At 43.2% G+C, this 14980-nt stretch overlaps 1 protein-coding gene across 1 annotated transcript in view; it reads right to left on the reverse strand.

Annotated features, from left to right (window-relative positions):
- Positions 1-10727: 10727 nt before the first annotated feature.
- Positions 10728-14980, reverse strand: part of LOC148517391 (plasma kallikrein-like) — a 61171-nt gene continuing 56918 nt past the window's right edge. The window contains exons 13-15 of the mRNA XM_088478816.1: positions 13703-13717; positions 12924-13051; positions 10728-10886 (exon numbers count right to left, since the gene is read on the reverse strand). Coding sequence (XP_088334942.1) covers positions 10728-10886; positions 12924-13051; positions 13703-13717 — 302 coding nt within the window. The remainder of the gene's footprint in view (positions 10887-12923; positions 13052-13702; positions 13718-14980) is intronic.

Raw genomic sequence — 14980 nt, forward strand, 5'->3', positions numbered from 1 at the left:
GTCAGGCGGGAAAAGTCGAGCCTGACTCGGATCGGCCTCAGATCGGGGGGGCTCGGGGGTTTCGGATTTCAGAAATCCGAACCCGCTCACCCCTAGTTTAGACTTGTATTTTGTAAGACCAGACATAATTTTGTAATCATTTAAATTTTTCCTCCTCATGAGACCTAATACACTGCCACTGCTTCACTGCCACCATACTGCACTAGAAAAACCAACTGCTGTCATCCTAAGCAGTCTGCACTACGCATGTGCTTCAGATGGCATCTGTATGTTGCTCTGGGTATCTTTAATAGCTCCTATATATCTGGGTCTGTGTGTCTGGTACTTTACACCTGTGTGCCTGGGCCCATAACCTGTTGGAAATGATGTGTATGCCGTTGTTGATATTGTAGAGTTATGTAGGTGCACACCAGTGGATGACTTATACTATGATCAGCCCAATTACTTAACCAGTGGCGTTGGTTTATTGATAGATTGCAGGTACAGCCATACTCACTGTTACATGTACACTGGTATTGGAGCGGTGCTTGAGCAGAGCAGGGTTCTATATAGGTCACCAGCCAGTGAGTGTATGCTACAAACAGGTAGTGTTTCAGGGATATGGAACAGATTTTTATGTAGGTAATTAACTGGGTCTCTCATAGGAGCTAAGTAGGAGACTTCTGTCTCCCATCATGTCAACCTACACAGTAAAGACAAGATGGCCCTGCACATGCTCTGTAGTGAGCTTGATGGCCATCTTGGAAAAGGGCATGAAGTCCTCCTGAAGTGACAGAGAATTGAAGTCTGCACAGCAGTACAGTCCTCTTTCAACAGTAGCAAAGCGGGTGTGAAAGACGAGTGTACTACTGAGCAGTTTCGCTCTTCTCCAGGGAGGCTTCATGCCCTGTCCCAAGATGGCCTCCATTATCCCTACAGAGCATTTGCAGTGGCCATCTTGTCTGTACTGAAACAATCGGTAACATCGAGTAACATTGGACCCAAACGCACAATTAAGGCAGATCAGACCTCACTCAGGAATTGCTTACTTCAGCGCATGCTATGAGGCATCAGACGGCATCTGGTATCGCAGTGGCTAATTTTTGCAAGCCCATGCAACGGTGTTAAAATGCACTGGCATGACTGCGTTTGCACGGCAAGCCCCCATCACCACTCACAAATGTTGTGCATCGTGCGTCTGCGTAGCCTCTGCGTATGCAGTTCTGACCACAGTGTCTGGCTCATGCATGCATGCTGCGATTCATACGCATGTGCAGTGCAAATTAATCAGCCGATCACATACATATTAACGACTGCGTTCCTTGCTGAATCAGGCCCTAGGTTTTTAGCATAGTTTGAAGTATATATATATATATATTGTGGTAGGATCATTGGTAAAGTGGTCTGTGGCAGGTACATTTGTCCCAGATTCCTGTCTTATGTGTTTTAAACCTCCAGGAGAAAGTCTGCAGTGTAGCAGGCTTGAGTCTCGGCTTTTTGAAAAGCTGGTTTGGGACCTGGGGGTTGTGGGTGAGAGGAGAGGGAGGGCTCCACCCACGGCCACTCCAGGTTTTGGTTCTCTTAGCCTGGTAACAGGCTTGTTAGGGTTTCCACCTGAGAGTGGCCAATATAAGCCTAGTGTGTTGAGGGCTGATTGTCTCACCTGGGAGAGCAGACAGGGAGTTTGCTCAGAGACACTTGAAAACCTAACTGTGAGTGTTGTGCTGTGCCTTGGTTGCTGGTGAGGGCATAAGGCCCTGCCAGGTTCTGGTAGTGAGGGAACTACCTGTGAAGTTAGTGCCCCGACAGGGCTAGGATTTATGTTTATGTTTTCTTTATGTTATTTCTGACATTGTACAATAAAGTCTGGTGCCGACCAGCTTGTACTTGCATCCAGACTGGTGTGCTGCTTCCCTGCTGCTGTGGGTGTGTGTAAGAAAGGTGTCCTTCTACCCAGGAGAGGGACCCCCTAACCTGACTGTGTCACAATATGGTGGAGAATGCGGGCACCCACACACACTGAACTTGCAGCAAGAGGAAAACTTTCCATTTAAAAATTAAAGGGACAGACACCCAATTTGTGAGTGTGGAAATAACACTGTGTCCTTGGAGTCCCATAGAGGAGGCATCAGCCAATGCACAGAGAGGCAAGGTTCAGCTTCCAATCTACACTCCAGGACAAAATGAAGGAATTTATTAAGGCCTTGCTCCAAGCTACAGCAGCTCAGCAGGAAGCTACCAGGGCTCAGCAGGAGACTAACAAACTTCAGCAGGAATCCGCCAGGCAACAACAGGTCGCCATTGAGGAAACCCACCAGGCCTTAGCGGAAAACAGCCAGGCCATAAGAGAGGTGGTACAGCACCTGGTCGCTCGGCCCAGATATGTTAATACTGGTACTCCCACCACCACTCACTCCGTACGAGCCAGTCACTTCCTCCAAAAGATGACATCGGGCGATGATGTGGAGACCTATCTCGCCGCATTTGAAAGAACGGCCGAAAGGGAGAGTTGGCCCCAGGAACAGTGGGCAAGTCTGGTGGCACCTTTTTTGTCTGGGGAGCCACAAAAAGCATATTTCGACTTATGCCTTGCTGATGGCAAGGACTATAAAATACTAAAACAGGAGATCCTAACTCGCTTGGGAGTCACCACCTTTGTTCGTGCCCAACGGGTCCACCGCTGGGAGTTCCATAGGGACAAGCCTCCACGTTCACAGATGCATGACCTCGTCCATCTGTCCTCAAAATGGCTACAGCCCGAGACGCTGATGGGACCACAGATCGTGGAAAGAGTCGTGATGGACCGGTACCTGCGATCATTACCTGTGACTCTGCGCAAGTGGGTGAGCCATACAGACCCTAAGTCCGCGGACCAGTTGGTCGAGCTGGTGGAGAGGTACGTGGCGGCTGAGGAGCTGATGAGTATGCCCCACCGAGCCCCGATGGTGCACCGGTGAACTCCCACAGACACTGGTAAGACTGTTCCCGGGGAGAAGGGTGCTGGGCGGTGGAATGTACCTAAGACTGAGGGTGTAGAACCTGGAGACAGGCCTGCCAGGCCAGGAAGGTTCTTGCCCCGTAAACGACTAGACATTAATATGACTCAGTGTTTCCAATGTGGTGGCTTCGGCCATATTGCCGCTAATTGTTCACTTACAACTGAACCTATGCAATGTGATACTGCTCATGTCTACCGCAGGGGGTCTTTCTTTGCACAGACAGCCTGTACGGCTGACCGGCAGGCTGAGACAGATAAGCACATGTGTGTACTCACTGTAGGTGGCAACCGAGTAGAGGCACTGTTAGACTCTGGTAGCTTGGTGACACTTATAAAAGCTGAGCTGGTGAACCCCTTGAGGCATACAGGGAAAACTGTTGGTGTGACCTGCATACATGGGGATACTCGATATTATGTTATGGCCGAGGTGAACATCGAGACCCCATGTGGCTCTGCTATAGTTTCTGTGGGTTTGGTGCATGGTCTGGTGTACGATGCAATATTGGGGAGAGACTTTGCTCACTTCTGGAAGTTGTGGGAAAGCCGTTTTGTTCCAGAGGTGAACAACCCCGATCCATTTGAGAAGGTAGTCGATGTAGTGGAGGAGGGAGTTTCTTGGGAGTCAGAGTTATTCCCTTTTTCTACTATGGTTGGCGAACTAGAGAATGCGGAACGTGACGGTGGCCCGCCAACTGATGTGCCTCCCATTGAGGTGGGAAGTGTTGTTGGGCCAGGTGATTGTCTGCCTGATTTAGAGGTCAGAAGAGAGGTCTTTGCCGTGGAGCAGTTGAATGACCCTACTTTGGTAAAAGCCAGGGAGAATGTAAAAGTAGTTGATGGTAAACCCGTAGACCCTGATAGTCCTTTGTCCTATCCCCACATGGCAATGTGTCAGGATTTGTTATATCAGGTGACTAAGAAGGGGGAAGATATTGTGGAACAACTAATAGTTCCCAAAGCCTACAGAAGAACAGTGTTGGATCTGGCCCACGGTCATATAACGGCAGGCCATCTAGGGGTAGAGAAAACCACTGAGCGAATAATGCAGAGGTTTTTCTGGCCCGGGCTTCATAAAGAGGTGTCTGACTTTTGCGCATCCTGCCCTGAGTGTCAGTATCATGCTCCCAGGCCACATTTTAAGGGTCCACTAGTTCCATTGCCTATTATAGAGGTGCCATTTGAAAGAATAGTGATGGATTTGGTTGGACCTTTAATGAAGTCTGCCAGGGGACACCAGTATATTCTGGTCATAATGGATTACGCTACCAGGTACCCGGAAGCGATCCCGTTGCACAATACATCAACCAAGACCATTGCCAGAGAGCTAGTTCATGTCTTTAGCAGGCTGGGTATACCCAAGGAGATACTAACTGACCAGGGTACACCGTTTATGTCAAAAGTCATGAAAGAGTTATGTCGCCTGTTCAAAATTGAACAGTTAAGAACTTCGGTTTATCACCCCCAAACCGATGGGCTGGTCGAGAGGTTTAACAAGACGTTAAAACACATGCTTAGGAAAGTGGTCGACAAGGATGGTAGGGATTGGGATTACTTATTGCCGTATTTATTGTTGGCCATAAGAGAAGTTCCCCAGTCCTCCACCGGGTTTTCACCCTTCGACTTGTTGTATGGGAGACACCCAAGGGGGTTACTAGACATTGCCAAAGAGACATGGGTGGGGCAGTCTAGTCCTTACAAAACCGTGATTGAGTATGTTTCTCAAATGCAGGAGAGAATTGCTGCGTTAGTGCCGATAGTGAGAGAGCACCTGGAACACGCTCAACAGGCACAGCAGAGGGTATACAACCGCAATGCTCGGTTACGCAGCTTTGCTCCTGGGGACAGAGTGTTAGTATTGGTTCCCACTGTGGAAAATAAACTTTTGGCTAAATGGCAAGGGCCCTTTGAAATCTTAGAAAGAGTGGGGCAGGTCAATTACAAAGTTTACCAGCTGGGGAAAAGAAAGCCGGAACAGATATACCATATAAATCTGTTAAAGCCCTGGAAAGATAGAACGGCACTGTCGGCTGTCCGAGCCCCTCCTGTAAATCCAGGGCCCTTAGTTCCCGAAGTGACAGTGGCAAAAACCCTGTCGGCAATTCAACAACAAGAGGTCAAGGAGTTTCTGATCAGAAATAGGGTGCTGTTCTCTGACGTACCTGGGAAAACCTCGGTCATTAAACATGACATAATCACTGACCCAGGGGTTAAAGTTAATCTAAAGCCCTATAGGTTGCCAGAAGCACAAAGAGAATCGGTGTCGAAAGAAATTAAAAATATGCTAGAGTTAGGGGTTATTGAAGAATCACATAGTGAATGGTCAAGTCCCATTGTGTTGATTCCAAAGCCCGACGGGAGTGTGCGTTTCTGCAATGACTTCCGAAAGTTGAACAGTGTTTCAAAATTCGATGCCTACCCGATGCCAAGAGTGGATGAATTGATTGAGAGACTAAGGATGGTAAAGGTATTTAACCACTCTTGACCTAACCAAAGGGTATTGGCAAGTACCGTTAACCGAGAGCGCCAAACAAAAGACAGCTTTTTCAGCGCCAGAGGGCTTGTTTCAGTACAAGATGTTGCCCTTCGGGCTACATGGGGCACCTGCTACCTTCCAAAGAATGATGGACAGGATTCTAAGGCCCCATAGACGGTATGCGGCTGCTTATCTGGATGACATGGTCATTCATAGTCCTGAATGGCAGTCTCACTTACCCAGGGTACAAGCAGTTTTGGACTCCATCTATAAGGCAGGTTTGACAGCCAACCCAAAAAAGTGTTGTCTAGGCATGGAGGAAGTAAAATATCTGGGATACACCATTGGCAGAGGCCTGATAAAGCCTCAGCTCAATAAAGTTGATGCCATACAAAACTGGCCACGGCCTCTGAATAAGAAGCAGGTGAGAGCCTTCATGGGAATTACGGGGTACTACAGGAGGTTTATACCCAACTTTGCCACCATGGCAGTCCCACTGACTGACCTGACCAAAGGCAAACAAAAAGTCATGGTAGAATGGAGTCCTGAGGCGGAGAAAGCTTTTCAGGAGTTGAAAGTAGCGTTGTGTTCCCAGCCAGTCCTGATGACTCCTAATTTTGACAGGGAATTCATAGTAGGTATAGGAGCGGTCCTGTCCCAGAACAAGGAGGGTGAGGAACGCCCTATTTTCTATCTAAGCAGAAAGTTGAATGTACATGAGAGAAACTATGCCACAGTGGAGAAGGAGGCGTTGGCCATAAAGTGGGCGTTAGAGGCTCTCAGGTACTAGTTGGTTGGAAGAAAGTTCAAATTGATCACTGACCATGCCCCTTTGAAGTGGATGTCCGAAAATAAAGACAGTAATGCGAGAATTACGAGATGGTTCTTGGCGTTACAAACTTTTACATTTTCAGTGGAACACAGGCCAGGAAGCCAGCTGGCCAATGCTGACGCGTTGTCACGCGTTCATTGTTTGGGGGCTTCAGTTGTTCCGCCCCACAGGTTGAAACAAAGGGGGGGATATGTGATAGGATCATTGGTAAAGTGGTCTGTGGCAGGTACATTTGTCCCAGATTCCTGTCTTATGTGTTTTAAACCTCCAGGAGAAAGTCTGCAGTGTAGCAGGCTTGAGTCTCGGCTTTTTGAAAAGCCGGTTTGGGACCTGGGGGTTGTGGGTGAGAGGAGAGGGAGGGCTCCACCCACGGCCACTCCAGGTTTTGGTTCTCTTAGCATGGTAACAGGCTTGTTAGGGTTTCCACCTGAGAGTGGCCAATATAAGCCTAGTGTGTTGAGGGCTGATTGTCTCACCTGGGAGAGCAGACAGGGAGTTTGCTCAGAGACACTTGAAAACCTAACTGTGAGTGTTGTGCTGTGCCTTGGTTGCTGGTGAGGGCATTAGGCCCTGCCAGGTTCTGGTAGTGAGGGAACTACCTGTGAAGTTAGTGCCCCGACAGGGCTAGGATTTATGTTTATGTTTTCTTTATGTTATTTCTGACATTGTACAATAAAGACTGGCGCCGACCAGCTTGTACTTGCATCCAGACTGGTGTGCTGCTTCCCTGCTGCTGTGGGTGTGTGTAAGAAAGGTGTCCTTCTACCCAGGAGAGGGACCCCCTAACCTGACTGTGTCACTATATATATATATATATATATATATATATATATATATAAGAGAGAAAGGAATCAATTTAAATATGGGTGCACTCAATCCCTCCTAATAAATAAAATACTTTAAACTTTATTAGATATACTTTAGAATTATTAATCAGGCTAGTCAAGTTACAATAGAAATGCTATTTATTACTTATTTTACCTGTACATCACTGCACTATATCTGTGCTAATTATTGCTCATTTATATTCTATATTCACACATTGTTCCCAAAGTGCCCTAAAATAGGGCCTCATAAAGCGAAATATAAAATATTTTTTATTTAATACAGAGATATAAAGTGATAAGAAAACAAAGAATTTTGTGGAAAAAACAAAGTGTATTTAAAAACAAGGTTGTGTGCTTTCTTTATTTGTGAATATAAAATGTTATTTTAAAGTGTGTGTGTTGTTGTTCATGCAAACTAAATAATTCCACGTAATAGTTACTCAAACCAACAATTATAGATGTTATTCACTGAATCTATTCCTTACAGAGAGCCTAAATGTGTTTTAACTGCTTACTGATATAAATTGTATCTCTTCATCAAATGTAACATATTACTATACAAAATATCTATTGTATCATTAATTGGTTAGACAAGGTTACAAATGTTGCCAAAATGAAAGCTAGTTATTCTTAGCTCAGGAACAGAGGGCCTGATTCAGAGCCGGACGCTATTTGCGCTCGCTCGTTCAGAAAAAGAACGAGCGAACGAAACATGCGCTCGCTATTTTTTATAAAACGCCCCCTGGCCGCTCGCATCCTACATCATCTCCGCTATTTATTAGATTAATCGAGTACTTCGAAAGGCGTATGAACTGCTCGCAGTGCTTGTGGTTGGATTTTCCTACCGCAATCATGCGAGCAGTTCAGGCTAAAAGACAACCAAGTGACGTGGTCGATGACGCTGCTTTGTTAATTATGCACACCCTTAAAATGCCCGTTTTGACCGTTTGGCACGCCTGTGTTCGGTTCTCCACTCCCCGTTTTCAAGCACCCTCCCCTGTTACCACCCACAAACGCCTCATTCTGTCACTCAAATTAGCTGGCATTCGCTATTTTGCGAGCACACAATTTCCGACCGCAATGACTGGTTCGCGCATGCATATTACGACCCATCCGCATGCGCAGTTGTGCGAACATTGCTCGGAGCGAACGAGCAGCCGCTTACGAGCGGCTCTGAATCAGGCCCAGAGATCTAATCTGTTTGTGCAGCAGCTTAAAGCTGCTATGTATTTAAGGATCTATTTCCTGGGTTTATTACCATATTATAAATTATTTAAAGTGATAATTCTAGCTCACTCTCAATCTTCATATTATGTACTAAATATTATGGTTCTGTGTATAGCCATTTGCAGATAAAAAAAATTCCCATTCATACAGCATTTTATACTATCTCAGGGTGGAAAGAATGATTAGTATAGCAGCGTTAATTAGACCCTGCGTATAGTCTGCTTTAAAATGCAGCAGTACTTATCTTGTATTGTGCTTAAACTAACATATGCTGGAGTACAAGTAATGATAATATGCCTATATCTCTGATGCAAGGCCACATATATCTAATATATTAGTGTCAAACAGTCTCCGTGCAGAGCACCTTTGATGCCGGGATCGCCATTACTGAAGTGCCTCCTGCACTTTCTCTGATATCCCTGTGGACTCACACGTTTCACATATTGTTTGCTACTACAATAGATCCTGTTTGTATTTTAGTGACGTCTAACGGATGGCATTTTCTCAGTCTTTACACCACAACATATATATGTATTAAATGTATTCCATTAATAGACCAGCACACGGCAAACGCCAATGCGCATTTCACTTTGTCAGCTTTTTGAAGTTTGTCAGGGCAATGGAGGTCTACATGGTGCCCACCACCTAGGGTGTGGAGTCTCTGATTTTAAATATTGGTTTATGCAAGTTTGCTAAGGATGTCTTCCAATGCCTAAATCTATACTGTTCTGAAGGCACAGGCTGATATGTACCAGCGGGGGGCAGGCAGAGCTCCAACGGAAGAGCAGTAATTTGGAGGACAACTGGCACACTGCACCTGCCCTGACAGTTACTAATTTCCTCCCAGCATATTTTCATATGCCATGGTCTTCAATGTTTGTCTACATTGTAAAAAAAGGCTGCAAATGTACTTAAAGGTCCATTCTTAATCCGGGCAATGCCAGGTATCCCAGGTAGTGTGTAATACTAAGGGGTCTATTTAATAAACAAAAATATGGCTTTTCTACAGGATTTTAGCTGGAGAAAGCCATACATTTGTTTTCTCTCTATTTAGTTACACGAAGAGTGCAGAAAAATCAATGATTGTATATAATGGGGGCTATGTAGGAACGGCACTGTATATATAAAGATTAGAGAAGTGAAGCTTGGTGCTGGGATTTGCTCCTGATGAATTATAGAATTATATATACTGGTTTAGTTCATAACTATCACAACAGTATGACACTCAGTAGGGATATTATACATACATACATATATATACATACATATATTTATGTATTAACTTTTGAACCAATTGTAATTATTATTGTTAAAAGATATATTTCATTCTCTTTTTTTATTGGTGTGGATTACAGTTCTTATACATTTGGTTGTGCACATTTTGACTAGAGTTGAGCTGTACTGTTTTGCTGAAAACCGAACACACCTAAACTTTGGGGTTCTGAGTCAAAGCAAGTCCTGGCTCGGATCACTTTATGGGTCCAGAGTAAAACAGTCTTGGCTCGGGTCTACCCGTAAGTTCAGGTCTTGGCTATAAAACTCGTATTTCGGGCTTTGGATTGCATGTACACAGGTCCAAATTTCATGATTTTAGCTGTTTTTATCAAATAGAAATCCAAACCGAATCAAAACACTTTAGAGTGGTTTTGCCAAAACCATAACATTTGAGGGTAGTTTTGCCAAAACCAAAACACGGTCCGCGCACATCTGTACCAAAAAAAATTATCTTCCATGTTTTAGGATTCATTCCCTTGTAGCTCAGGTGTTGTGAGGTGGGCAAAATCGACTGGAAATGACTGGAAATGAATGTTATTAATGTTAATAATACTATAGGAACAAAAATGCCTAAGTTATATGATTTTTGCTGTTTTTATCAATTTTTAAAGAAAACCAAAACCAAAACCGAAAACACTTGAGGGAGCTTTTACCAAAACCAAAACATGCGCACATCTCTAACTTTGACACCAGAGATTTTAGAAATTTTTTTTACTTAACTGTGATAGCTCTGTGATAGATATAAAAGGGAAAATGAAAGGAGGTAAGGGAGAGTAAAATAATAATAGCTATGGAAGATGGGGGGAAAATAATTCAAATCACCTACAATATACAATGGAAAATGAGGAAGAGGAAGAAGACTGTAGCGTAATATGATAGGAGGAGATAATAGGCAAAGCAAGTATATGTGCGGAAGGTAAAGACTGTTGAAGAAAATATCTCAAGAGGGTTGATCAATTAACATTGTAATATATTTTTATAAAGCAGGGTGACATGGAATTAAAAAAAAGGGACAGTCAAATTAATTTTAATGAAGTCAGTAATGTAGATAGTTTGGCTAGCAAACATGTTACTTGAAAAGAGCAATATAATAGTTATTTGAGAAGTATGTACATCTTACAGTTTTGTATGTTGTATAATCCATTCTGTAAATTCTGTAACTTTTGTGTAGACCCCAGGCTTGTCTGGCTGGGCACAACCTTCTCCCCAACTTGTAATACCAATTAAATACCATGTCTTGTCAACTTCACAGGCCAATGGGCCTCCGGAATCCCCCTGTAAATAGATTAAAATAGAATAAGTATTAAAACTATGGGGGAGATGTATCAAACCTTGGAGAGATAAAGTGAATAGAGATAAAGAGCCAAATGTAAGTAATATGGTGAAAGCTTAGAAAATTTTAGTTTTCTCACACTTTTTAAACTCGCCTAATGTAATAGATTCCGAGAACACGCAACAGGGCAAAGTCGCATATTTTTAGACTCAAAAAAACTCAAAATTTAAACTCTCATCCAGATGTTTTCCCATTTTGAAGATAAAACTCGACTAGTGTAAGAGGTCACTGCTAAACTCTCACATATTCTAAACTCTCATTTTATTACATTTGGCCCGAAGTACCAATAAATCAGCTTATAACTGTCATTTTTCAACCTATAAAATGGCAGTTAGGAACTGATTGGTTGGTACTTTATTTCTCTCCATTTTATGTCTCTCCAAGGATTGATACAACTCCTCCTATATCTGTATATAAATATTTAGGAGAGAAAATAAAGTCTGGAAACCCAATTGTTATTACTGTATATACATTTTCCCATTATCCATTTGCATAGAATACAGTATAGTATTGCATTTCCATGACTCTAAAGGGTTGGATGTGATATGTCGACAGTAACAATGTCAACATTCATCATGTAGATAGTTATAAAATGTTGACATGTTATAATGTCGACATATCGTCCCTGCTGGCCCAGTGGTAACTTACCTGCTCCCAATGGCTGCAACATCTTCAGCTGCATCTTCTGGGCCAGACCTCCGATCCTCTGTCATATTTCTCCCCTATCCCTAATCCATACCCCTCCGTCTAGTGCTAACCCTAACCCCCCTGCAGCCTAGTCCTCCTACCCACAGCATAACCCTGACGTAGAGTTTCTGACAATATCAACATTTCACCTGTCAACATTCTGAGAATTTGGACACATGACCTGTCAACATTTTAACAATGTCGGCATCATAACTGTCAACAGTGTCATTGTCAGGTAAACCTTGACTTTCTAAAAAGTTTTCTCACCTTCAAAGTATTTGTGTGAGTGACATCAGGCAGCATGGTTGCCAGCAATATGTGTGTACAAACATTTTAAGATTTAAGATAAGGTGTGAGATCTGACATACCTATGATGATGATGATAATAATAATAATAATAATAATAATAATAATAATAATAATAATAATAATATCAGACTAGCTGAGGGCTGCATAAGCATGAAGCTATATAAGAGTCCTAAATGTTTGTGATTGGTCTGGATCATGTCATCTGTTGCTAGGTAGCCTTCCCTGTTGCGGGGGGTTTGGCCAGCCAGAGGCTGTGATAGGGACCAGTCAGAGGCCTAAAGGGGCGTACATAACTAGGTAAATATTTAAAGCTGGATTTGAAAGGCGCCCAGCCTCTTTGCCATTTGAAAGCCCCGGCCTCCCTTACCAATATATATGTGTGTTTGTGTTATGTTTGTATTTCACTAATCATTTAAGTTGTGTGGGCGGGAAGGCGCTACTGGACAGCAGCCACAAGGGGTGTAAGTAGTCATTGTGGAGCACTTGCCCCTTTGAAGGACGGCGAGTGTGTCCTACCTATGCGGGTTGGACAATTGGGCGCTTTTCTTTGTGGAGGTGCCCGGAATGTGCCCTAGTAAGGGGCAGTGAATCCTTGGTAGTACAGGTTACGCATATTGAAAGGGGTAGGTGTTTTAGTCGCATCCATTTTATGTTAAGCGTTATTTGACTAGAGCTGGGTCATGGAAGTGCCTTCTTTGCCACCCCTTTTTAGCGAAATAAGATAAGGGATCGCAATTAAAAGACATATTTACTTTGAACCAAAGCTATGGTTGTCTGTGTCTTTATTTTGAGGTTAACTTAGAAGTAAGATGCTGTTAAGGTTTCACAATAAATGTATGGGTGCCTTATTATTATTATTATTATTATTATTATCTATTATTTTCCCTAAAGGTGAGATCCATATAGTGTCTCATCCTTCATCACTTGTGACTGCAGCAATATTCATTTTCCCCAGTTATGTTGGATGCACATCACTAATTTACCTTGCATGAGTCAATCTGGCCTTGCTTGTATCCCGCACACAGAACTTTATTGCTAAGCTTTTCCTTTCTGTAGCTTTTTTCACATTCTTTACTTGACTCTGGAGGTACTTCTGCTTTCTGGAGTACATCTGCAGTACTGCTTGCTAGGTTGTTGGAAAGAAAGTTTACAAGTTATTGTTGGATATACTTCATCTACCTCTAATGCAACTATGAAAAATCTTCCCTAAGTACAGCCTACCACTACCACACCACGCAGTGGAATAAATTGACTGTCTTCGCCTCTGCTCTTCTCAGAGACTATGCATAAATCAAAAGATCCATAGCACCTAATTCATCTGCAGAATACCCCATTTTTGTGAAATTTAGTAATAAATTGTGATAACTTGGGTTGGGGTAAGTGAGAGGTAGGTGGAGCAGTGTCTAAAAAAAGGGTCATAAAAAGGGTCCACAAGCAGCTTTTTCAGGTTTAAATAAAAATAAATGGAGCTTTACTGTCATCATTCAGGAACAAACAACCTAGCCCCACATTCAGTGCATTACCTCATCCTTGAACACTGACTATAATGGGCAGCTAGTCTGCAAATGTAATGTACAGTCTCTCAAAAGTCTCAATCCTGTCAGGTATAGACACCGCCTCCTGGCCTTCACACAAAGTCTCTCTTGTGGTCCTCATTGCCTCTTACAGATATGGACACTGGCCTCCTGGCTTGGCTGCCAAAACTTCACACAAACAGTCTTAGAGATTTGTGGTCCTCCCTGCCTCTTGCAGGTCTGGACACTGGTGGGGGAAGAGCCTGGGAGCAGTCCTGCATCTTCCAGAGTGATAGGCACACCCCCAGAGAGATGAAAATGGGTTCCACAAGGCCATGCACTTTTTTCAATCCTCTTTTTTTAAGGAGTCCTTCTTTTAACTGCACCATGCTAAAAAGTATGTAAGTGCAGACTGCAACCAGCAAGTACTTATGTGTGTAAGGTATGTATTCAGATGTCCATTTAATATTTATTTATGTGTAGATAACAATTGCACTTTATTGCTGGGATACATACCGTAACAAATTTAAGTGGGGTGGACGAGAGGCTGTGATAGGGAAAATGCAATGGTGATTTCATGTATGTTATTATACTGTATGTGACCATTATAGGTTGCAAAAATTACATATTCTTTCACAATATATTAGTTTTTCATGTATCTATGCTCATTGCTAAAATTTAAACTAACCACCTCCCGGCGCTCTGCTTGGTGGGTATTGTATGCAGAGAGATAGGGTTGTGCTGTGCGGCTAAGCTCTTGTGACTCGCAGCACACCCCCAGTTGGCGTGACCCAGTCACCAGTAGGTGTGAGCAAGCCCTTTTTCCACAGAGGGATGCCGAGGCTGTTCTACAGACCCAATCCATCCCTTCATACTCCCTAATATTACAGAATGGTACTAATAATGAGAAATTCAAGGGGGTGCATGCTTTTCATAACTGATTAAAGAAAATTTCCACCAAAAACAAAATAAGTTATTTGGAGTAATGTACAATACATTGCTGGAGCAGTCACCACAATTTAAAGTTGTAGTTTCCATACTTGAGTCCAAGTTCATGCAACGGATAAAGCAGATAAAAATTATTCCTAGTCTACAGTTTAGGGGGAGGTGTTCCATAGACACAGAGTTATTTGTTGTCAAACTGCACCTAGAAAAAAGTTACTCAAATTCATAATACACTAAGGGGTCCATTTATTATCACTTAATTTCTACAAAAGAAGGTGAAATTAAGGATCAGGGCTATTCAATATAAAGGTAATGCCGAAGATATCACTGATATCTTACCAGCTTACCCTGATCTGTCCTGCTGTCCCCATATACTAGCGCTGAAATTATAATATTTTCAAAGCTTGACTGTGGGAGCATTCGCATCTTCAGATGGTATTTGGTCCCGCACCCATGTCCATGTCCAGCTCCTTCCGCCGGACGCCGTGGTTTTGCGAGCCTGCTTGAAGCTCAGTTCATGTAGGTGCATTAGCACTGCTGAGTCAGTATCAACTTTCACTGGATCGCGGAGACAACTTATT

This window comes from Taudactylus pleione, unplaced genomic scaffold (assembly GCF_031769625.1).
Source record: "Taudactylus pleione unplaced genomic scaffold, aTauple2 ptg000218l, whole genome shotgun sequence".
NCBI classification, from domain to species: Eukaryota; Metazoa; Chordata; class Amphibia; order Anura; family Myobatrachidae; genus Taudactylus; species Taudactylus pleione.